Here is a 25291-nt window from a genome sequence, read left to right as displayed (position 1 = left end):
CTATGAAACTAGCTTGTTGTCGTGTCTTTATTTGTTCAATAATTTGTGCTTCATAAGAGGCATCAGCTTCATTTATCTGAAATACTGGTGCCGCCTGACAACTGTGAGACTGGTGTCAGAGTTGACGCCAATCAGTGTCAGTCGATGTCAATCACTATCATTCAGAGTCAATCAGTATTAATCTGAGTGAAACTGTCTATTATTTTCAGTGTCAACCAGTGTCAGTCAGAGTATGAATCACTGTCGTTCCCGGTGTCAATAAGTGTCAATCAGTGTTGATCACTGTCAGTCAATGTCAATCATCAAGTTTGAACCAAAGTGTGTCTTTCTGTCTCCTGACCAGTGAGCACCACCACAGTGCCCCCATCAGGCACCACGACCAACGCCACTGAGGGGACACGCCCCTTCACCGCGGCCAGGGTGACCCTTGCCGCAATGCTCCTTGCTCTTCTTCACTTCTGGCACTGGGGCGCAATTGTCCCCACTGTCTCTCAGCCACGCCACCACTCCTCTTCCTCATGGGGGTGCTGGAGTCATCAGACATGGGAACGAGAAGACTGTCCAAACTGCCTGGGTGACCACGAGGCCTGAGGCGGCCGGGATGGGTTCAAATGGACAGTTCCTGTCCCAGATACAATCCCATCTTTCCTCATCTCCGCACTACTCTGTAATAAAATGTCCACTACATTGTCATCACCCCTACATTGGAACAACCCCTTCAGACTAAATAGACTCAGTTTCTTCAGCCTGTCAGTGTAGGACACTCCCTTCAGACTAAAGAGACTCCCTTTCTTCAGAATGTCAGTATGGGACACTCCCTTCAGACTAAAGAGACTCAGTTCCTTCAGCCTGTCAGTGTAGGACACTTCCTTCAGACTAAAGAGACTCCCTTCCTTCAGAGTGTCAGTATGGGACACTCCCTTCAGACTAAAGAGACTCAGTTCCTTCAGCCTGTCAGTGTGGGACACTTCCTTCTGACTAAAGAGACTCAGTTCCTTCAGCCTGTCAGTGTGGGACACTTCCTTCTGACTAAATAGACTCAGTTCCTTTAGCCTGACAGTGTGGAACAACCCCTTCAGACTAAAGAGACTCTGTTCCTCCAGCCTGTCAGTGTGAGACGCTCCCAGTTGCCCCGGTTCAGGGAGTGTTTTTAAAGGACTGTAGGTAGATGGCGCTGTCTGTGTCTGCGATCCTGCGCCCTGGTTGTACCGCTAGAAAGAACAATCCCGACCGACCGGTCTACCTTGTCGGACTCGTATGGCGGTTACAGTGATGGCGAGTATGGCATGCCACTTTTCTATTTTGTCGTTTTCCATTGATTCTCGCGTTTTTGTAGAGCCTCGCCTTGCTGTGTTTATTTTTCTCGTGTTTATTGTGCAACAGCATTTCTTAAAGCCTACCTACAGAGCACACGCTTACAGGAATTATCGTTGACCTTGATGCTGGCGAGGCAGTACATTTTGACTTTTTTCTAGTTTTAAAGTAAGTATTGTTGTTTTATTATGATTCCTGTTGTTCTAATTGTTGAAGATGACATCTCCCTGCGAGTGCGGTCGCGAATATGTTAGACATTAGGGGTGAAAATTGTTCTGAAGTCTCACAACGTGTATAGATAAAAAAAGTGAATATAGTTGCAAATCAGGGCTGCGCATCGTTCATCACTCTCTGCGAGTTACCGGGAAAGAGACCTGCTCGAGACGAGCCCATCGAACAGTTAGCGAGGATTTTACTTGAGCGACAACCAGAGTCAGGTATTCATACATTACTATAGATAAGTACCCTTTATGCGCCGGGTCTGGGCACAGGACGTCTTAAACGTTTTAATGAGGAGGAAAATCGCCTGTTAGGGATGCTTTTGTATACTTGTATTAGTGCACTGTGACGTTTGAAACGAAATATCGGCCAGCAGAAAAGGACAACGTGCTGGAATGAATTCGGCTGTCTCGCACAATTGAAATAATAAATATAAATGTTAATTTAATCATTTATGTAATTATTTTATAGAATTTATTTAATATAATTTATATAATGACTCTTTTAAAAAACTTGTTTCGTACTAAATAAATGAGCAGATAAACGAGTGTTCCACTAACGTCATATTTAAGAAAGGTGAATGCCTGTAGTCACGTGAGTGATCGCCTGTTTTTGTACTTTCAACACAAGAACAGGTACACTGAACAGCTCTAGCAAAACAATGAAAGTTTTCTATAGAGATGATATTTGCTGCAAAGAAGAGTTGTAAAGCAGGGCTGACATACAAATACATGGCTGACACACTGAATAAGACACTGACACACTGAGACAAACGGACAAAAACACCGACACGCTAAGTAATACACTGACTAACTCACTGGCTGAACATCCGACACACTAACCAGCCAACTGGTACACCGACAAAAAGTATTGTCATATGGAATGATGTAAAATGCATTCAAACTGACAAATTCACTGACTGAAGGACTCACAGACTAACTGACACATTGACAAAAACACTGAATTACACAATGACTAACTGACACACTTACTGAAGTACTCACTCACCTGCGCACTGATTGACTGCCGTACTGACTAACCAATGCAGTGATTGATTATCATACTGACTAACAGACACACTGGCTTATTACCATGCTAGCTAACTGATTTCCATTCTGACTAACTGATACGATGATTGCCATACTGAGTAACTGACACTTATTGATTACCATACTTCCTGACATGCTAAATGACTACCGTACTGACTAACTGACAAACTGATTGACCACAATACTGGCTAACGGACACATTGATGGATTACCATACTGACTAACTGACACGATTTTTGATTACCTTACTGACTAACTGACACACTGATTGATTACCATACTGACTGACCTGATAATTGATTACCATACTGATTGAATGACACACTATTTGATTACATTACTGACTAACTGACACGATGATTGATTACAATACTGACTGACACACTGATTGATTACTGACTAACTGACACGATGATTGATTACAATACTGACTGACACACTGATTGATTACTGACTAACTGACACGATGATTGATTACAATACTGACTGACACACTGATTGATTACGACTAACTGACACGATGATTGATTACAATACTGACTGACACACTGATTGATTACTGACTAACTGACACGATGATTGATTACAATACTGACTGACACACTGATTGATTACTGACTAACAGACACGATAATTAATTACAATACTGACTGACACACTGATTGATTACTATACTGACTAAACAACACTGATTGATTACCATACTAAGTGACATGATTGATGACAATACTTCCTAAGTGACATGATTGATAACTATACTGAGTAATTGACGCACTGATTGACTGATGGACATATTTCTCAACACAGGAACAGGATTTTAGAAACCTGGATTTATTCTTGAAATGTTATGCCCAGTTTAGATTTGATTACCTAGTTCTGAACAAAGGCAGTTTGAATCTTAAGAAGAGTAGTCTCAGGCAAGGACAGGAGACCAGTTTCCCTGTATTTTACAAGCTCAATGTATTTTACAAGTGTCATCCCTGAGATTGAGATCTCTATCTAAATATAGAGAATGTAGTACTAAGTATAGATAGTTATACCCATTGTTTTTCAACGGAATTGAGATTTGGTTAATTTGAATTAATTTTGGTGCTGATATTGTTTCATATCCATGTAGTGCATTCATAAATAAAAACGTGCAGTGGGTTTGGCAGACGTTTTCCACATTTGGAATCAGTTACTGTACATCTGGAGCAGATTGTGTGTAGCAGCTTGAAATGTGGTATGAAAATAGAAAACCAAAAATTCTTACTATTCCTATGTGCTCTGTCCATGTGTGTGCAATGGACTGTAATATACAATATGTAATGCAATCAAATATGTAATATATCACAATACACATACAACTATAGCAAAGTGTATACAGTACAATATACAAACCACTATAGCAAATTTCCCTATCATTCAGGATTAAGTGATTTAATTATTATAATTATTGTAGCATGGTGCTTTGGAACAGCTGATAGTACTGATCCCTAACAGTTCTAGGTCTTGGGTTTAATTCCAGACAAGGGTATTTCTGTTTGGAGTTTGCATGTTCTCCACAAGCATGTGTGGGTTTTCTCCCAGTGCTATGAGTTTCTCTCTCTTCCCAAAGACTGGCGAAGTTAATTAGTGTCTAGAAACTGTCCCAGTGTGTGTTGTGTCCTGTCCTGATGACATGGTAATGATGATGTTGGTCATGACGATGGTGACGATGATGATGGTTATGATGACAATGATGATGATGATGATGATGACAGTGATGGTGATTATAATGATGATGTTGAAGAATAATAATTATAATGATGATAACTGTGATGGGAAATACGATGGTAAGAAGATGACAGTGACGGTGATGATGGTGAAGAATAGTAATTGTAATGATGATAACTGTGATGGTGATGACAATGGTAATGATGACGACATGGTAATGATGATGGTGGTCATGACGATGGTGACGATGATGATGGTTATGATGACAATGACGGTGATGATGATGATCGTGGTGATGATGACAGTGATGGTGATTATGATGATGATGGTGAAGAATAATAATTATAATGATGATGACTGTGATGGGAAATATGATGGTAAGAGGATGACAGTGACGGTGATGATGGTGATCACGATGATGTTGGCAGTGAGACCAAAGGTTTAGATCTCTGTCAGGTGGCATCCCCTGCAAGAGCGCAGACTGCCTGCGCAGCTCACCTGCAGGTGCACGTGTCTGAGTCACACTCACTACACTTCTCAGGGCAGCAGGTCTTACAGTATGAGTGTGGGAGGGTGTCACGCCCAGTGATTACAATGCAGAAGCCTTCAGCTGGAATGTAGAGTTGCAAAGTTTATGTTCAAGGAGTGGAGCACTGGTCCAGCTGGATTCATTCCTTATACACTAATGATGAGCTCTTAAAAGACCTCAGACTGTGTTTTACCACTTAGCACATTTGTTTAATTAAGTAGTTTAGAGAATTTTACCCTTGAGAGTTTTGAATGTCCCTCATATAGTTCCTTCAGCCTGTCAGTGTAGTACATTCCTTGAAGTCCCTCTCAGAACTGACTTCAGTACAGCAATATTTTTCTCATGTTGAGGTGATCAGAATGGTACACAGTATCTTAAATGAGGTCTAACTAGTAACTATACAGATATTAAGTTTGCCTCTTTATTGCTTCCCCTCTGTGTCTAGAATATGTCAATAATGCATAAACACCCCAGTCTGTTTCATATGTACTGTAGCCTCTTCTAGATCGGTTTCCCATTTTTGAGAAACCACTTATTTTAAATAGGTTTGTTTATACCACCTGCAAGCAAACCCCCGCACTTTCAATACAGCATGTCACTCTGTGCCAACTGCTTTAAACTTCGTCTGCCAGTTGTCTGCCTAGTCTTGAATTTGATCTTAATCTTATATGGATTTCTAATGCAGCTCCACCAGTTTACTCTTCTGTTTTGGAGTCCACTTCAAGCCTCACTAGATTAATTACCAAACCTGAATTTGGATCAGTGCTAGAAATCAGTTTAGCTCAGGGGATCTTGGTGATGTTCAGGGACTGCCGGCACGCAGAGGGATTCTTTGCATACTGTGGTGCGTTTAGAAAAATATAACAAGGGCGAAAGTCAATGGATTTCTGCATTGGGCTTTGAAGAGAGAACTCTTTTGTCTTTGCTCTTGCCCAGGAGCTAACCACACAAAAGGTTTCCTCAAGCCATACAAATTGTCCTGTAAAGAGCAGCCAGGTGATATGTGACTGAGCCTCTTCTGTATGACAAAGGGCCTAAGTGCGGCTCAGCAGGGACTGGGGTTTAGAGTTTCCTCTCTCCAGGCGGACTCGGGAATGACAGACAGCCCCTCGGCTCCCTCCCGTCGGCCGCAGGTGCGCACAGATGGCAGTGCACGTGCAGGGAGACTCGTGCTGCGCCGCGGCCTCCAATCACCCTCCAGCCCTGAAAGCCCCGGGTATCACCTGATACTGTCAATGCAGATAGAATGGAGACGGTGTGTTCGCATTTTTAAAACTGCATTGCTGAGCGTTAGAAAAGCGATAGGGGAGGGACGGTGGTGCAGTGGTTAGCAATGCTGCCTTGCTGCGCTGGGGCCCTGGGTTCGATTCCTTGGGGTGCTATCTGTGTGGAGTTTGTATGTTCTCTCCGGTGTTCATCTGGGTTTCCCTCAGTCCAAAGACATGCTGGTAGGTTATTTGGCTTCTGGGAATATTGGCCCTGGTATGAGTGTGTGTGTTTGTGTCTGTGTGTGCCCTACGATGAACTGGCGTCCCATCCAGGGTGTACCCTGCCTTGCCTGTTGCTTGCCAGGATAGGCTCTGACTTAGGTAATGGGTGGATGGAGAGTGATCTTGTTCAAGATGTTTAGTCTGGGACTGTGATATGACTTACAGTGTAAAGTTTGTGTCAGACCCTGCAGCACACTGTGGTGCAGACACTTTATCAGATGAAAGGGGCTTAATGAGCTGTTCATTTCTGCGCCAGGTGGTCTGTCGACCCTGAGCTGGAAGAATGGGAAAGAACATTGTGCTGCTCCTTCTCCTCCTGTCAGGTGAGTCCCCACAAGCAGATCACATTAAAAATGTAGAGAAACATTTGTCAGTCCAACAGGGCCGTGGACACAGAACCTTGATCGTGACTCCAGTCCTGACAAGAGGACTGGGCTCTGCTGTGAGTGAGTCCACCTGACTGCGCTGACTGCTCGGTCTCCAGAATCCCATCGGTGTGAAGGCATGAAGGCATTGTTTCTGTTCCCCTAATTACAGGAGGATATTAGTACTGTCTGTGTTCTTATTTCTTACAAGGCTTGAAAATAAACAGGTTAAATACGCTCATCAGCTGTGCCCAGTCAACTCCTGCAACAGAGTCACTCAAGTGGGTCTTGGTCACTCATCAATGATCAATTCACCATAATGATGCCAATACCTTTTATTCTTTAAGTGAATCTGTGTGCTTATACTGTATATTGTCTAAAACAGACATATTTAAATAGAATGCTAAGTTTCTGTTGATGAAATAGTTGTCTCTAGGTGTGATTTTATAGATTTTATAGATGAGTCAATTAATACTCATTTCTGTAATATTATACAGCATTGATTTACCATTATGCTCACTTAGCTAACTCATTTAGCACCGAAGTGCAGAGTTTGGATGTCAACCATCTGTCTAGGAACAGGTCCCTGATAGTTTCTAATTGTGGGCTCAAGTCCTTGTTCCACTGCTGCCTGTGAAATACTCCTCTGAGTTAAACCCGTCTCTACCCCAGAACACTCTGAACTTTTTTGTTCTGGACTGGAGGTTTAGTTCTCTTTATACTTCAGTAAGTGACAGCGCCCTAAGGCCGGGAGTTGTTCATGTTATGGGATATTGTAGGATTGTAAGAAGTTCCAGAGTATCTCAATGGAGGTAAGAGATGAGTTTATTTTGTGAGGGAAAGGGCCATTTTCGAAGAGCACACAGGAACATCTCTCTGTAATTTTCTGAATTCAGTCATTCTCAAAGGGTTTTTACTATCGGAGCCCAGCCCCAGTCAGCCTCTGGTGTTGCCATAACTCTTGTGTTGAGCCTTCTTGGATAAACCCAAGAGATCAAGAAGACCCAAGAAGCTGATTGTGCAAGAAACCACTAAATCTCTGATTCCTGAAGACCCGAACCGCCTTGATTGACATCTGTCAAACAGGCAACCTGATCAAATCATTTAGAGATTGTAGGGAGGTGAGAAGTCCCAGCGCAGACCAGTGACCATGTTTCTGAAAGATCCTCTCAGAGGGATCAGAGAGAGCAGAGACATGCAATTGTGTCTCCCTCTCTAATCTACATGTAGACGTTCACAAGCATGTTATATACATTAAAACATTTCTCTCAATTACCATAAATGTCACTTTTAGAGAAATTTGAAACTATAAGTAACCTTTTGGTCCTATGTACAGATTTCCATATATGACATGGCGGTTTGTCTTGCACAAGTTAACTGTCACATACCTACCGTATCACGTGCAGGAAGAAGCAGATGTTTTGAGCTGAGAACAGACTGCCTGTGATCTTGCCTGTGCAGTTAGATGTTATTTGTGAAATGGTTTTGTTTTCTTTAATGAATGGAAGATCTGTGTTTAAGTCATGATGAATGTGGAATTGAACTTTTTCCACATACAGTTCCACAATGGCCAGCCCAAGCGCCTGCAACTACACCTGTCCTTGTCACCTCCTCTACTGCTGATGTCATCTCCACTACTAGTGATGACATCTCCTCTCCTGTTGATGTCAGCCCCACACCTGTGCTCTTGAAAGCTCTCCACGTTCTTCAGCTTCAATTCATCATCCAGATGAATTTCACTGTGGATCTGGCTGACCACAACACATCTGGATTCAAGGCTCTGGACAGCAATATCACGTCTGAGGTGTGTTCGTTTGGAAACATGTCTGTTTCCAGAAAGAACGTTGAAGACATCCTTCAGTTATTAACCTTTCGGTCAGTCGTACAACCATGTGTTTGATACAGCCCTACGAGAGTTACTGCTGAAGAAAACCAACAGTAACACCGTGAGGATCAGCTACTGTGTTCATTTGGTTCACTGCTAATCTCTGTTCTAACACTCCCCTCTCTCCACAGATCAATAAGGTGTTCCGGTCACGGTTTTCCCATTCTTTTAATCGCTCAGAAGTGAAGCAGTTCAGGTGAGGGCTGGGCTGGTCTGGGCTGGTCCGGGCTGGTATGAGCCGGGTTGGGCTGGTCCGGGCTGGTATGAGCCGGGTTGGGCTGGTCTGGGCTGGTCCAAGCTGGTCTAAACTGGGTTGGGCTGGTCCGAGCTAGTCTGAGCTGGGTTGGGCTGGTCTGGACTGGTATGAGCCGGGTTGGGCTGGTCTGGGCTGGTCTGGGCTGGTCCGAGCTGGTCTGAGCCGGGTTGGGCTGGTCTGGGCTGATCCGGATGGATTTTCTCCTGAACCCAGCCCATCCAGCTGACCTCTCTTCTTTATTCCCAGCCCCAGTTCTGGATACATCAGTGCCCAGCTGGACCTGATGTTTGAGGACAGGGACAGCGTCACTATCGAGGACGTGCTCTGCACTCTCCGCACAGTGGCCAGTGTCCCCTCGCTGCTCCATTTCAAGGTGGATCCTTTGTCCATCCAGAAGCCAAGTAAGTGAACACCAGTGAACCTGGACTGATCTCACCATTCTTCCGCATTAGCTCCACTGAGACGGGCAGATAGCAAATGTCACAGCAACAGCTAGGGAACTGACAGTTGCTGAGTCCATTCAGATGCTCAGAACATGTCGGAGAGAGGGTTGGTCTGTCTGATTCTTGTGTGGATTTGTGTTTCGGCGTCAGCGATCGCACCTACAGCCCCAGCGCCCACCTCCGCTTCAGTCTCCATGACAACAGCAGCCGCGCCCCCGTCTCCCCCAGCGCTGCCCAGCGTGAAGCTGAAAGTTGGCCTGAATGTGAATGTGAAAGCTCGTCAGCAAGGGGGATGTCAGAATGCCACTCTGTCTGGGTCAGAGGAGGTGAGCATGTTTCTGGTCAGTTTAAGGAAACCATTACCAGCAGTGAACATTTGTGTCCAGAGTATGTCCATGTCCAATCCCAGGGCACTGGCTTCATTAGCATGGTTAAGCAGCTCGTTCCACACTTTGCTTGAAGAAGTGCCTGTTTTTCTCAATGTTAAAAGGCCTTTACTGTAGTTTCTTCTTGTGTCCTCTGGTTCATGTTTCATTGTTCATTTAGAAGAATACCCCTCATGTTTGACTTTGTCAGTGTCTTTCAGGATTTTGAATACTTGTATCAGGTCCCCTCGTATTCTTCCCTGTTCAAGACTAAAGAGACTCAGCTCCTTCAGTCTGGCAGTGTGGGACACTCCCTTCAGCCTCAGTATATATCTGGTTGCTGTACTCCGGACCATTTCCAGAGCAGCAATATCTCCTCTATAGGGTGAAGTCCAAAATTGTACACCATATTTTAAATGAGGCCTTACTTGTGTGTTACACAGTTTTATCATCATATCCCTTGAATTCTATGCTTCACTACATTTATTTTCTTATTTGTAATAGGGATCATTAATGAACTTAATTTCCTATGAAATGCGGTGTTTTCTAGGTATAACTGAAATAACATACAGATTTTGTCTTCTCTGCTTTCTGGCCGTTGCGAGCTCCCACTGTCCTGCTTCAGAGCTCGGTTCAGTCCACCAGCCTGTGTCTCGCTCCTCACACAAGCGATGGATTGTTCTTCACTCCTTGTCTTTCCCTGTGTTGAGCTGTGTGCGGTGCTTTCTTCCCCACAGACTGAGAAGGCACACAGGACTAAGTTTGGCTTTGTTTTCGGCTTCGATATGCAGATTGGCTTCAGGTAAGAACAGTTCTCTGTGCTTGGTGTCGAGAGATCAGGGGCGTCTCTCTTGGGGTCCCGGGACCCTGAAACCTCAGACTCCACCTTTCATTTCACTTTAGAGGTTCTTCTTGTTCCTGTCACGGACGTCCAAAGGGACTAACCATGGGGAGCAGGAGAGCGGAAAAAGACCCATATGCGTAGCGGCGAGACGGGAAAAAGGCCCGGGCTCATAGTGCAAAGAGTTCAGGAATGCCGTATAGAAACCTATGCCCTCAGGGAGCGGACGTGGGGCGCCCTGGTGCTAGGCGGGTCTCAGGACATCCGAACGTCAATGCTGAGCCAGGACAGAGTGCAAGACCCGGAAATATATAGCCCAAGGGAAAGAGAGGGACAGGAAGGACAGCAGACCGGAAACTAGGGACAGGACAGAGAAGGAGCGCCCTCTGGCTGCAGAGGGTGTGACAGTTCCTGGGCCTGCACAACTAGAGAGGCTTGACCATCTTTCCTCTAGGGCTCTGTTTCACCTTGAAATTAAATGGCAGCCATCTGAAAATGATGTCAGTAACATCCTGAATGTGTGTGAGGATGGGGGCGGTACCAAAAGTCGCACTCCCAGTGAGTCCGACTAAACCTATATACACACAGTTCTCTGTGTACGTTCCCAGGCTCTAAAGCAGTTAAAAATCTGATCCTTGCAGAAAGCGGGTGACCTGTTCACAGGTGACATTCTGACATTTGGTGCCACTACAGCTCCCAATCAGGTAGTTTGACACAGCACTAGAAAAAGATTCCTGGAACTGGGTGCTACTGATCAGCTCTGAAGTCCACTAGGGACCTCCATTCTGAGTGACAATGGGTCAGAGACCAGAGATTGTCTCATATTGCTGGTTCTTTTCTGGACTGTGTCATATTGTAACCCTACAGTCCAGAGATTGCTGGATTGCTAGTTCCAATCTGGAACCATGTCGTAACCCCGCAGTCCAGAGATTGCTGGCTCCATCCTGGGCTGGGTTATATTGTAACCCTACAGTCCAGAGATTGCTGGTCCCAATCTGGGCTGTGTCATATTGAAACTTCATATAGTCCCAAAACCAGTGACACACCAGTCTGGGCTGTCCCAATTCTCCCAGCAGTCGTGCAGAATGGGTCATATGAGGCCAGGAATGGGCGAGTCTGTCATCCCTCAAGTCATCCTCGGCTTGTCATGCCACATCCTCCTTCTGTAGCTCCCAAGGCCAGTGATCAGTGGGAGCTCAATCTTTCCCCCAGTGTGGTCAAGTCTAGGGTCAGAGCAGGTGTGGGTCATCTCTCCTCCAGTGTGGCTGCAGTTCCCCGACAGATGAACCAGGTTAGTCAAGAACTTAGCAAGTAAGAAACAGGACAGCCTAGTTCAAGAAAAGCAGTCCAGCCATTCAATCTTTAGTGAGAAGATGGCGGTACTTGATGAATCGCGGCTGACACACACCCCTCTGCTCTGTCTGTGCTGAGAAAGACGCCTGCAGCAAGAGGCCTGTGGATGGTGACACACTGTTCCTCTCTGCTCTCCTCAGGCAGGGGTCACTCTTCACAGACACTGAGATGATGTTCAACACCTCGAGCGTGGGCCCTGACACCTGTGAGCTCATGAAGGGTCCTCACTCTTCAAACATGAGTGCCTCAGGTCAGTCCGAGAATATAAGGAGCTGTTGCCTTGCTCTAGATAAATCACTACTGGTGCTCAGAAGGACTGGTGAAGAGCTCCTCTAGCTGAGGGCTGGTATCTACAGCTTGCATGGTCTACATCAAAACATAAGACTGGTCACAGAAGAGATGGACCCATCTAGCCCCTTTGGTCGTTAGCGGTTAATTGATTCCAGAACTCATCCAGCTGTTTCTTGAAAGGCTCCAGGACATCGCTTCAACAACATGGCAGGGTAGCTTGTTCCACTCTCCCACCACTCTTTTTGCAAATCATTTTATAAGATACTTGAAAGAAAAGAAGAAGAAAATCTAGAGAAACGTCTGTTTTGCATTTATGCACCAAAGGGAATTAGGTGACTAAGAAGAGCAGTTCTCAACAGAGAGAGTGAGTTCAACAGTTCTCTCTCCCATCTAGTATTTTTTATACACAAGGATGACTCAGGACATGGCCCATGTTTTGACAGGAAGTCAGACAGATTTTCTGTATATAACTTTATCTTAATGCTTGCCCATAGCAGCCAGTTGCTGTTAATACACACTTCCCCCCAGGGCACATGGAGTAAGGTATTTCATGGAGAGCTGTGCAGAAAATAGGCTGAAAGGCTCAGAGTCTCTGCCTTTGTGAACTACATTACCCATAAACCCACTGGGCAACTTCCTGTAGTGATTTTATGTTGTGAATCCCTAAGCTGCCTGTCAGTTGTGTGTCCTGTTGGTCCTGCACAGGCCTGGTGTTTTCACACCACAGTACAGCTGTGTACTGAGAATCAACCCACAAGGGTTTATATTGATTTAAATGTTTATTTTTCTAAAAAATGAGAAAATACAAGAGGATTTGAGATATTTTTGCAGGATGGTTGAGGACAAAATACAGCAGTTGATCATTGGAAAGTAATTATCAGCTTAGACGAGGAAGGAGCTCCTGATTCCTGTGCAACCATCATATCACCTGGTTACACACAGATACCGCATTTTAACAGAGTCATCACCCTGTGGCCATATCTTAATGCAGTTTTGTCTGACAGACCCTGAGGGCTGTGATTTTCAGTTAGATGTGTTTGTGCCAGAGGGAGGCCTGAAGACGAATTTGTCAGCTGGGACTCTATGGGCCACAGCCTGTGACCTCAGAGAGAAGCCTGGGTTCGAGAACAGGCACCAGGCAGTGTATAGCATGTTTTTAGCAGAGCTATAAAAGAGCTGTCATGCTCTCTGATCCTGGCCCTGCCCCTCACTGAGTCCTGTGCTCTTGTAGTTTGTGCCGATTGTCTGTCTGCGGTTGAAGTTCGCCATCTCCAGTTCCACCTGCTGCACAACATCTCCGCAGATCTGACCAACCTGTCCTCACCGGAGTCCAGAGCACTGAGCAGCGGCATCGTGGTGGAGGTGTGTGGGGTCGATCGGAGGTTGTCATCATTCTCTTTCCCTTTCAAGTCCGGGACAGTAATCATGTTTCAAGCATGGCTGAGTTTCCTTGTGTCTGCTTTCCACCAATTTCACACCATCTCTGCTCACTGTACTGGACTTTACTGTTCTAGACTGTGCTTTTGCAGTAGTGTACCTTATACTTGATTCCAAATGTGTAAGGACTAGACCTACGTCCATGAATACATGTTTGCAAATAGTAGGAGTAGAACACGTTCTAAATGACTCATTCACACCAGAAACAGTCAAGCGATCGGTGGCTCATTAAGTGTTCTGTTCTTGAAACGTGCCACATACTCTATTCTTTTCTGGCTGGCACACTGTTGCTCTGGCACAGTCTTGTCTGGGGGTAACCGACTGACTGTTTCGGCCCATCTGGCCCATTCCATGGTTACTTAATTGATCCCAAGATCTCAGCCAGCTGTTTTTTTAAATACAAACAGGGTATCAGCTTCAACAACATGGCTGCGCAGCTTGTACCACACTTCCAACACCCTTTGTGTAACGAGGTGCCTCCTGTTTTCGGTTTTAAAAACTACTTCAGCATCGTTTCCACTTGTGCCCTCTGGCCAACAGGATGTGCCTCCTAATTCAGGAGAATTTGGGATGAGTCAGGCTCTGAGAGCATCAAGTCATGGTCGCAGGCCTAGAGACTGAGTGAAGCCAGTTAGATATGTAACTGTAGGTTCAGGCTCTGGAGGGTCCTCCTAAAAAAATGTCCAATTCAAGCACAGGAGAAGAAATACAATGGAAAATAGGGTAAGGGGAGCAGGCAGTGGGTAGCAGCCTCATGTTAAACCAGGAAAAAAACAAATTTCTTGATTGCCTCATACAGTCTCAGATATCTCCCCGGTGTTCAATTTAGAAATAAAATTGAAAAGGCAAAAATGGAAAGATATGGTACTTCTTCAGCTCCATCTGCCTGACAGAGTCAGTGAATTCTGGTTAATCTCCGTACTAACAATCCCTTCTCTCCTCAGGTCGATAAAGTTTTCAGCTCGCGGTTTTCTGGTTCTTTCAATCACTCAGAAGTTATGCAGTTCGGGTAAGTTCAGCTCCATCACTTTATTCCAGTCACTAAGTCACAGCCCTGAAATAACCCATTAATTAAACGCTGACTGCAACTGATGCAATGAAGCGAGAGTGGCGAGAATGTCAGTGTGTAACATGGACATACAGTTTTCACTGTCTTCAGCATAACTGCACTACTTGTATATATTGCACACACCGTGGACACATAGCAGCTCTACTCGTATTGCGTTTTATTCCCTTTCAATTACATCCATTGTTATGTAACCTTATTTTCATAACCTCAATTTTGTGATTTTTGTGTTTTTGCGATTTTTGTGATTTCTGTGATCCTTGTGATTTTTGTGAGCTCGCAGAAAAGACATTTCATTGCCAGCAACTACTGCTGCACGCTGTATTGTTGTGCCTTTGATAAATAAACTTTGATTTGATTTGATTTGCTTTAATTTGAGTTGATTTGAAGGAAAAGAGCTGTTTCACTTGTAGGTGTTAGAGGCGACCAAGTCTGCAATCTACCTGAAACCCAGCTGGCCAGCTGAGCTCCTCTTTTTCTCCTTTTCTGTAGTTCCAGTCCTGTGTCAGGATACATTCGTGTCCAGCTAGACCTGATGTTCAGAAACGGGAGTGGAGTCACTGTTGCCGAGGCAGTCTGCACACTCACTACAGCGGCGAGTGTGCTTTCCTGGCCTTTCTATGTGGACCCTTCTTCCGTCCGTCCCTACGGTAAGTGAGGAATTCTCTCTTGATGCCATGCGCACATGTCCTCTTTTGAGCAGCTCATTTCCGGGCCATGGTTTGTGACCCAAATGATCTGATCCAACATGTGATCTCCTCTTTGCAGAAGCTGATTTTCCGTCACCCACTGCTGGTGTCCTGGAAACCACTGTCGCCCCTGTCACAGACCGCATCACCTCCGAGATGACAGGTGTCACTTCGATCACAGATCATATGACCTCCATTACAGACCGTGTGCCCTCTGCTACGGACCATGTCACCTCTGTTCCAGACCACATCACCTCCACGATGTCTGGTGTCACCTCCATGACTACTGATCCAAGCCAAGTCACCCTTCAGCTTCAGTTCCGCTTAATGCAAAACTACACTCCAGACCTGAACAACCCCTCGTCCGCGGCTTTCAGCGCTCTGGCTCACACCATCATCTCTGAGGTATGTGGAAGGCGAGGTCTCTCAGCTGCGCTGCCCTCAAATTTTCTATTACTTCAAATAAATATGACGAATCATTAGACACAGGTGACATAAAATGATCATTTAGCTCTTCCTCGTGGCGAAATAAAGCACGTTTGGAAAACAGCCTATAGATATGAAGAATTTCTGACCATTTGCAAATGGGAGGAGGCTTATTGCCTCTTCGGGCTCATTTGGCTTTTATTAGCCGATTGATCACTTGTTTAGAAACCCTGTGGTTGTTTGTTAATGTCCATTGTGGTGAGTCCTTGCCGTGACACTCCTGTCCCTCTGCAGGTTGGTGTCGTGCTCAGCTCCCAGTATCCCGGATCCTTCTTGCGCTCCGAAGTGAAGCGATTCAGGTGAGGGCTGTGCAGAGAGGATCCTGGGACTTCCTCATCCCGTTCTTCACCCATCTGGCTCACATCCATTTCCGTTCCTCTGTCCGCAGCTCCGGATCGGTAATTGTGGACTTGGACCTTGGGTTCGACGGCAGAAGCTTTGTCCCGAATGTCGGCGCTGTCATCAGCACACTGCAGACAGCTCAGGCCAACAACTCCTTCACTTTCCCTCTGATCCCCGGATCCATCCAGCTCCGAGGTCAGTGCTGCACGGGGGGTTGTTAATTATACTGTGAACAGAAGGGATCTCCCATGTAAGGACAGTGTCATTAAAGAAAGAGTGACAGGAGGGATAATTAATAATAATAATAATAATTGCTTACACTTATTATTATTAATTAACTTTTCTGGACACTCCACTCAAAGCACTTTACAGGTAATGGGGATCCCCTCCACCACCACCAATGTGGAGCCCCACATAATTGATGCAACAGCAGCCATAGTGCACCAGTACTCTCACCACACACCAGCTCTCAGTGCGGAGGAGGTCAGAAATTTGGCCAAGAGGCTGGGGTAACACCTTTACTCTTTTCGGGAAACACTCTGGGATTTTTAATGACCACAGAAAGTCAGGACCTCAGTTTTACATCTCATCCGAAGGATAGTGCTTTTTTATAGTATAGCGTCCTCCTCACTATACTTAGAACCCATACAGACTGCAGGGTGAGTGCCCCCTAGTGGTCCCACTAACACCTCTTCCAGCAGCAACCTTAGTTTTTCCCAGGAGGTCTTCCACCCAGGTACTGACCAGGCTCACACCTGCTGAGCTTCAGTGTGTTGTCAGTTGTGAGTTGGAGGGTGATATGGCTGTTAGCTATATTGGATAGCCATCCAAATATTGAATGATTTGCAGAACTGCTCTTCATACAATGAGCTCATAAATGTTTTTTTGGGCTGTAGTTACTGTGAAAGATCCCTGTCTTGGGGAAGCCTTTGTTCACACTTTGCTTAACAAAACCTCCTCAAAATAAAAGTGGAATCAGCGATCCTCAAAGTACCAACCTAAACTTCTCACTAGTCTCCCTTTCTTCTCTTTATTGTATGCAGATAAAACATATGTAAAATCACATGTCAATTGTTAGTGTTTAATTGAAAGAGGAATATGTATTATAGACAGTAATTCTATGTAAATAAATATTGCTTGAGGCTGTCTCTATAGCGACTTCTAGTGACTGATGCAAGGTCAGTTGTTCTGTGGAATATCCTGCAAACTGCTTAATGTTCTTGAATCAACACTGGCGTGGGGTACAATGGTCATGAAAGTGGGCTAGCAACCTGCAAGAACCAGTGCTGAACCAGTTTAACCAGCACTGTGTTTGCAGGATGTTTCAAGATAAGATACTCAGATTTATACACAATAGAACCTTGTCATTATTCTGTCAAAGTGTTACAGCTCCTGAACATGCTTTTAGTTGATAAAGTATGAAAAGGAGCTTTTAAAACAGCTGTGTTTTAAATATTGTCTCCAAGTCTGAGCACATGTTGAATCTTTTACTTCTGTTCTGCTGTGAACAAGTCTTCTTTTTATTTTCATCCCAAATGCAGGTCAACTGATTACAACTCAGGCTCCCAACACTCCTGTTGACGTCACCACAGCACTGGCTAATGTCACCTCCACACCTTCCAGTGTTCCCTCTACACCTGCTAATATCACCACAGGGCTAGCTAATGTCACTTCCACAGCTGCAAATATCACCTCGACACCTGCTAGTGTCACCTCTACATCTGCTGATATCACCACAGGACTGGCTAATATCACCTCCACGCCTGCTAATGTCACCACAGGACTGTCTAATGTCACCACAGGACTGGCTAATATCACCTCCACACCTGCTAGTGTCACCTCCACACCTGCTAATATCACCACAGGACTGACTAATGTCACCACAGGACTGGCTAATATCACCTCCACACCTGCTAGTGTCACCTCCAAACCTGCTAATATCACCACAGGACTGACTAATGTCACCACAGGACTGGCTAATATCACCTCCACACCTGCTACTGTCACCTCCAAACCTGCTAATATCACCACAGGACTGGCTAATATCACCTCCACACCTGCTAGTGTCACCTCCAAACCTGCTAATATCACCACAGGACTGACTAATGTCACCACAGGACTGGCTAATATCACCTCCACACCTGCTAGTGTCACCTCCAAACCTGCTAATATCACCACAGGACTGTCTAATGTCACCACAGGACTGGCTAATATCACCTCCACACCTGCTAGTGTCACCTCCACACCTGCTAATGTCACCACAGGACTGGCTAATATCACCTCCACACCTGCTAGTGTCACCTCCAAACCTGCTAATATCACCACAGGACTGACTAATGTCACCACAGGACTGGCTAATATCACCTCCACACCTGCTACTGTCACCTCCAAACCTGCTAATATCACCACAGGACTGTCTAATATCACCACAGGGCTGGCTAATATCACCTCCACACCTGCTAGTGTCACCTCCAAACCTGCTAATGTCACCACAGGACTGACTAATGTCACCACAGGACTGGCTAATATCACCTCCACACCTGCTAGTGTCACCTCCAAACCTGCTAATATCACCACAGGACTGACTAATGTCACCACAGGACTGGCTAATATCACCTCCACACCTGCTAGTGTCACCTCCAAACCTGCTAATATCACCACAGGACTGTCTAATGTCACCTCCACAACTATTGGTGTCAGCTCCAAACCCTCTGGTGTCACCTTCACACCTGCTAGTGTCACCACAGAACTGGCTAATATCAGTGCTACACCTGGTAGTGTCATCCCTACACCCTCGAGTATCACCACTACACCTGTTAATGTCACAACAAGACAGGATAATGTCACCTCCACACCTGCTAGTGTCACCTCTACCCCTGATAGTGTCACCTCCAGAGCAGCTAATGTCACATCCGAGACAAGGTTTACCACCACAACTGCACAGTGTAAGTAAACCAAGGCCAAATTTATATATTCACTCATCTCAAAGATGCTGCTTTCTGAACTGATTAAATCATCATTTTAATCTAAAAGTTATAGCTATTTCCTTTGCTTTCGAAGGTTTGCTTGGTCTGGGGATTAGCTGGCAGTTATTTAAATTTTTATCAAGCTCAGGTCCTGTGTGTGTTTGTCTGACTGTTGCACTCTTAGTTTATTTTCTCAAACATTCCTCATCCTTTTGAGTTTCATCTGGGTTTTAGCGAGTATGACAGCATGATCTGATCTAAGTTGTGTCTTGTGAGGCAAGATTCTCTGTCATTCCTACTATTAACACTGACCAGGACACCATAACTCTCCTCAGCGACCACAGTCACAGCTCCTGCTGCACAGTCAGTCATCAGCCTCATCTTCAGCCTGAAGTTAGACTTCATACAAGAGCTGCGCAACTCGTCCTCAAAGGAGTTTCATGATTTGGCCAAGAACGTGACAACACAGGTGAGGCTGCTTGACTGCAGGTCATCGGATCGTATGAAATCAATACTATGGGGATGAGGGGCATCTGGTTTCATGCTCCTCCCCATCAATCAGTGTGTGACAGGGGCTCAGACACTCACCGCAGGCGTGAGCATGTTGTTTTCTTGTCTCCTCACAGTGTGACAGAATTTACAGGAGGAAGTTTGGTCTAAGTTTTCTCCAGACGCTGTTAATGGCATTCAGGTAAGGACAGCTATCTTGAATTGGATGTATCAAGAGATCAGGTGCGTCACTCTACTGCATGTACGCCACATTTTCTGGGATTTGGGAATAGCTTTATCCTGCTTTAGATTTCCTGATGAACCAGGTCAGAATCAGCTTGGATGTGTAAATCTCAAGGTGGTCTTCACAACACTACATCCCTGAAAAGGAATGCATTGCAGTCAGAACCCATGAGGTGATGCCACATCAGTGACCTCTGCCAGGACAAGCGAGATCACCCACCCATCTCCCCAGAAGCAAGGGTAATATAGTACAATTTTCGGCAAGCTTGAACCAGAATAGCGGACCAGCACAGAGTGGCTCAGCAAAGATAATGCATTTACCGGGCTGTCAGGAAGAAATCTGCATAAACCCTTCAGTCAAGCAGAAGACTTACAACACTGCAAAACTGATTGACTGAAGATGGGACTGTAAATCTAGCTCATTGTAGGGTGTGGAGCTCGCATCACCTCATAGCCCAGGGCTTCTAAACTATTCCAACTCTTTGATACACCCAGCTCCTTCACTGCTGTATTCTACATGATTACGAATGAAATCATTAAGGAGCAGATTTAATGTAATTCTATCCCTGCTGAGCTTCTGAGGTCTGACGGATTAATCTACAAGGTAGTAAAGCTGCTGTGAAGCCCAGTGGTAAATAATAATAATAATAATAATTACTTACACTTATATAGCGCTTTTCTGGACACTCCACTCAAAGCGCTTTACAGGTAATGGGGATCCCCTCCACCACCACCAGTGTGCAGCCCCACCTGGATGATGCGACGGCAGCCACAGTGCACCAGAACGCTCACCACACATCAGCTCTCAGTGGGGAGGAGAGCAGAGTGATGAAGCCAATTAATAGATGGGGATTATTAGGAGGCCATGATTATTAAGGGCCAGTGGGAAATGTGGCCAGGACGCCGGGGTTACACCCCTACTCTTTTCGAGAAACACCCTGGGATTTTTAATGACCACAGAGAGTCAGGACCTCGGTTTTACGTCTCATCCGAAGGACGGCGCCTGTTTACAGTATAATGTCCCCATCACTGTACTGGGGCATTAGGACCCACATGGACCGCAGGGTGAGCGCCCCCTGCTGGCCCCACTAACACCTCTTCCAGCAGCAACCTTAGTTTTTCCCAGGCTCATGCCTGCTTAGCTTCAGTGGGTTGCCAGTTTTGAGTTGCAAGCAGATATGGCTGCTGTGTGGTTTCACACTCCAGGCAATCCAGCAGGACAGCCCCTGCCTGGAGAAACCTGGGCCAGGACGCTTGCTTCCAAAGAGACCAATATCAGCATGTCCACCTGGTGCCTTTACATTTACAAAAGGAACGCTTTCATCTGCTGACGTAGGACACAGAAATTGAATCTCTATCCCCATCCCAGAGATTTCTCAATGGTTCTTCCTTCAGCTCCTTTTGTGCTTCCTTATCAAGTTGAAGGGTCAAGTTGGTAATCAGGTTGGGGAACAAGTTGATAATTGGGCTGGGGATCAGACTGAGGTTCATGCTAGGAATCGAATTGGTGATCAGGCTAGGGATCAAGTTTTTGATCAGGCTGGGGATCGTTGGCGATCAGGCTGGAGGTCAGGCTGGCGAGCCCCCTCTTGTTAAAATCAAAATCCGATTCTTGGACGAGAAGGCGAGCCTGACCAGCTGCCAAAGCTCCACACATGAACTCGCAATCTTGATGGCCCTCCTGTGTGTGGAACCGGGTGTGTGTGGAACAGGCTTCTGCTGTAGTGTTGTCTTTTCTACTCTGAAAGCTGAACTGCAGACTGATCCAACGAGAGCACACAGGAGGCGGCCCGTCCAATTCATACCCTAGGAAAATGAGCCTGGCAACCTGGAAGATCGAGAAAGTTCAGAATCACCAGAAATTGCCAAGGCCATTGAGGCCAAGCAAGGTCAAGGGCTGTAAAGGTCAAGTTGAGCTCAGAAGATTCCATTAAAATGTGAAATATAACAACAGAACTGTCAGTTCGTTATTTGTGTGGTGGATAAGTAAACTAAATGCAATGCTCTAAAATGAAACAGGTATGCTCCCCTGTCACATCTCTATGTGACAGGTAATCTTGGTGTATTTCTGAGCCCCTTAGAACTATCAGTGCATCATCTGACATAAGGTAACTCTTTCTGTGTAAAATTTAAGCCGTACCTGCTGACACATGTGAAAAGATGCTTTTTTATCTCAAAAGTATGACTCACTATCTACTGTCTTTCCCTTCCCAGCAATGGATCTGTCGTCACTGAGACGGCTCTGGAGTTCAGCACAGCCGCGATGCCCAGCAGTGCCGACATCATCAACACCTTGAAGGACGCAGCGAGTACCAGCCTGTTCAATCTCCCAGTGATCGATGGCTCCATCCGCGTCGTCTGTAAGTAGATCTGCTTCCGACGCCACCCTGCGGACTGAAAAGCCCCCTGAAGAGACTGGGCTGGCTTGGGACACGAGGCTCTGCTAACGGATGGGAGGGAGGGGTGTTGCTGTAAGCACTGGTGCCTCGTAGCTCCAGGATCCTGGGTTCAGTTCTGGACTGGGGTACCTTCCCAGCAGTGTAACATGACATTGCTGTTAGATGTTAGAGAAGTGACATCACTCCCCTCTGAAATCTAGACACTGTTAACTCATATAAGAGGGTTACAGTCAGTTCTCTGCATCAGTCCTTGAGTTACATTGTGATTTCTCTCCCAGTCTACGATCAGCTGACAGTGCTGCTATTGCACTCCAAACCTATATATTAACAAAGAACAACAACAATCAACAGGAAAAACATTCTTATCTGCCTTATTGAAAAGCTGTAGGCTGTAGGAGAGAAGAAAGGAAGATGTTCTGTTCTCAGTTTTGAAAACATCCCAGTATAGCTTCCTCTGTAGGGAGGATGGCTTGAGGATTCTCAACACTTGTATCAGGCACTGTCTCCTGTATGAGGAGGTCAGGACCTCAGAGGAGTAGAGAGGAGTTGATGAAGTGGAGATGGGGCTGGAGGAACGATGCAGAAAGAGGATTGTGAGGAAGAGAGAGGGGCTCACTGGGGTATTTAGAGTTCTCAGAATGTGACATCATGGAGGATTACAGGTTAGAGTACTAGAAGTGAGGGGGATCTTGCTTACTGTCTTCCCTCCTGAATTTTATAGCCTATAAAAATATGTTTATGTAAAACATGTTATTGTACACTGTCTCTGAATGACCAGGAGTCAAGTGTAGCTGTTCCGTGACCACCTCATTAATTCAACATATTGTTGCTACTTGTTAACTGTAAGATCAACGTCAAAGGATGTCAATTAATGCCAAAAAGTGATAATAACTGTCAATCACATCCAACAGGTGTCAATCAGTGTCAGTCACCCCAGTCTAAAGATGGCTCTGCAGCACAGCAGTCCAGCTCTGGGGCTATGAAGATGCCATCTCTGTGTGTTGTCAATCACTGTTGATCAGTGTCAGTCAATGTCAATCATGAGTTCCAACTATAATGTGTCTTTCTGTTTCCTGACCAGTGAGCACCACCACAGCGCGACCAACTGGCACCACGAAAAGCGCCGCTGAGGGGACACGCCCCTTCACCGTGGCCGGGGTGACCCTCGCCGCAACGCTCCTCGCTCTTCCTCACTTCTGGCACTAGGCCGCAATTGTCCCCACTGTCTCTCAGCCACGCCACCACTCCTCTTCCTCATGGGGGCGCTGGAGTCATCAGACACGAGAAGACTGTCCAAACTGCCTGGGTGACCACATGGCCCGAGGCAGCCGAGATGGGTTCTGATGGACTACTTGCTAGTTCTTGCTGTTGGATTGGACTGCCCAGCTCTGGAATGGCTAAACAAGTCTGCTCCTGTAAACCTAACACACCAGACAGCCTCCAGCTTCCAGATTGTGACATAATTCATCGATGATTGCATCATTTTTGTCAGGCACTTGGATCGCAATGCTCTTCAGCTTATTTACATTGTTAGACTTGAGCTCGTCTCCTGTTAGTGTTTAAGAAATGAAGGATTTTCCAAAATGCTGTAAATGCAGGCAGAAATGCCTTGCAACTTATAGCCTTCTCACACATTTTGATTTTGGCCTGATGATGATCTGTCCCAGTCATCTTCAGGCTTGGCTGAACTTGGGCCACAATTTTTTTTTCAAAAGGAAAGATGGTTTTTGTGCAATTTAGTTTTGCTGCATTAGGCAGCAATGCTGCACAGTGACAAACTAATTTACAGGACTTTCTGTCGTGCTGCTGCCCCTTTTCTTGAAATCACACGTGCCTACTCATACAGCAGCTCTGCTAATTTTATTAAGAAGCAGATTTCCTTCTCTTTATAGGTCTCACAACTCAACAACAGAAGGTCATTAAATGTTAAATGCACTACCCAATTTATGGAAAGCCTTGCTGGATACCTTAATCTTTCCTTGGATTATGGGTGATTTATGAAGTGGAACTAAAATGTTATATGCATCATAGATGGAATCATTGCACATAATGTTAGGGTGTCTTACTGTAAATTAACAAATGCTATGTATACAGAACTGATGTAATTAACATTACAATTTAATTGTAACAGATTCTGGTGTAAGCGAAGAACTCAATGTATTTGTTTTCACAAAGATACTTAATCTAAGGGGTGAGATACCAACCCTTCTTCAATACCTGGGCAATCTTTATGGTTTCCAATTGCTACAGACCACTCTCCTGCTGTGGCTGACTGAGATCAGTTATCAGATTCATCCTGGCTCTAGAAAGGACAGGGTCACAGCAGGATAAGGTCCCATGGAAGACCAGAGATGCCCTGAGGAGAGAGTTTCTGTCTGTGTCCATGGACGAGCCTGGGGGTCAGTGTTCCTGTGGGTTTTAATTCCAATACAGCTCTTATTGAGCAGAACAAACTGGTTATTGAGAGAGAGAAGATGAAAAACTGCAGCTACATTGACCCCTCACAGGACCAGGACTGGACACCCTGCAGACACACTGACCCTCCAGAACCAGGACTGGACACACCTTATAGCCTTTATGCCAAACTTCTGCTAGGAATATGTCAGTAGGGATTGGAACAGCCTGGTTTTTAGGTAAAACTGTTCTAATGAATATTATTTTTTTATTTTTTTGTCTGAGAAATTTGGACATTTTCTTCTCTGATGTTGTAGCCCATTTCTTCATTAAAATAAAACAATCTGAGTAGCACCTTAATATTCCCTTGACTGTTGTTCCTCACCTCAGACTTGAATCAGAAGAGGTAGGTTCCCAGGCTCAATTTGTACAATTTTCAATGGAGGATGATGGTGAAAATGCAGAGCTCTGTGAGTGGAAGACTCCTCCCCCTTCTTCATAGCCTCACACCTGCTTCGTCTGGAATGATGAGTGATATTTTTAGATTGTCCCCTTCTGAAATTGACACCTCCTGTGTTTTCTGTTTCAGTGATATTGAATTTCCTGGTTATTGCCAGGAATATTGCCAGGAATGGTGGGGTGTTGATTCTTGGTCAGGGTTAGTGGGGTGTTGTTGGGACTGGTG

The 25291-nt window shown here is 45.4% G+C and overlaps 1 protein-coding gene across 1 annotated transcript; it reads left to right on the top strand.

Annotated features, from left to right (window-relative positions):
- The first annotated feature begins 1249 nt into the window (after positions 1-1249).
- LOC148832301 (uncharacterized) lies at positions 1250-24962 on the top strand. Its single transcript, XM_088919475.1, has 19 exons — positions 1250-1482; positions 6553-6619; positions 8221-8465; positions 8678-8742; positions 9049-9203; positions 9396-9571; positions 10348-10412; positions 11945-12054; positions 13327-13457; positions 14477-14541; positions 15091-15248; positions 15367-15692; positions 16008-16072; positions 16162-16310; positions 17657-19060; positions 19417-19550; positions 19708-19772; positions 22028-22173; positions 23294-24962. Exons 2-19 carry the CDS (start codon positions 6580-6582, stop codon positions 23416-23418), a joined length of 3624 nt encoding a protein of 1207 aa, XP_088775601.1. The 5' UTR covers positions 1250-1482; positions 6553-6579; the 3' UTR covers positions 23419-24962.
- The last annotated feature ends 329 nt before the right edge of the window (positions 24963-25291 follow it).

This window comes from Atractosteus spatula, chromosome 6 (assembly GCF_055471065.1).
Source record: "Atractosteus spatula isolate fAtrSpa1 chromosome 6, fAtrSpa1.hap1, whole genome shotgun sequence".
NCBI classification, from domain to species: Eukaryota; Metazoa; Chordata; class Actinopteri; order Semionotiformes; family Lepisosteidae; genus Atractosteus; species Atractosteus spatula.
The sequence above is the reverse complement of the archived record's forward strand: the minus strand, read 5'-3'. Positions and strand labels throughout refer to the sequence as shown.

Excerpts from the sequence above, each read along its gene's own strand:
- LOC148832301 (XM_088919475.1), top strand. The coding sequence starts at position 6,580 with ATGGGAAAGAACATTGTGCTGCTCCTTCTCCTCCTGTCAG. Across the intron at positions 6,620-8,220 it reads GCTCCTTCTCCTCCTGTCAG|TTCCACAATGGCCAGCCCAA; the intron begins GTGAGTCCCCAC and ends TTCCACATACAG. Across the intron at positions 10,413-11,944 it reads GATATGCAGATTGGCTTCAG|GCAGGGGTCACTCTTCACAG; the intron begins GTAAGAACAGTT and ends TGCTCTCCTCAG.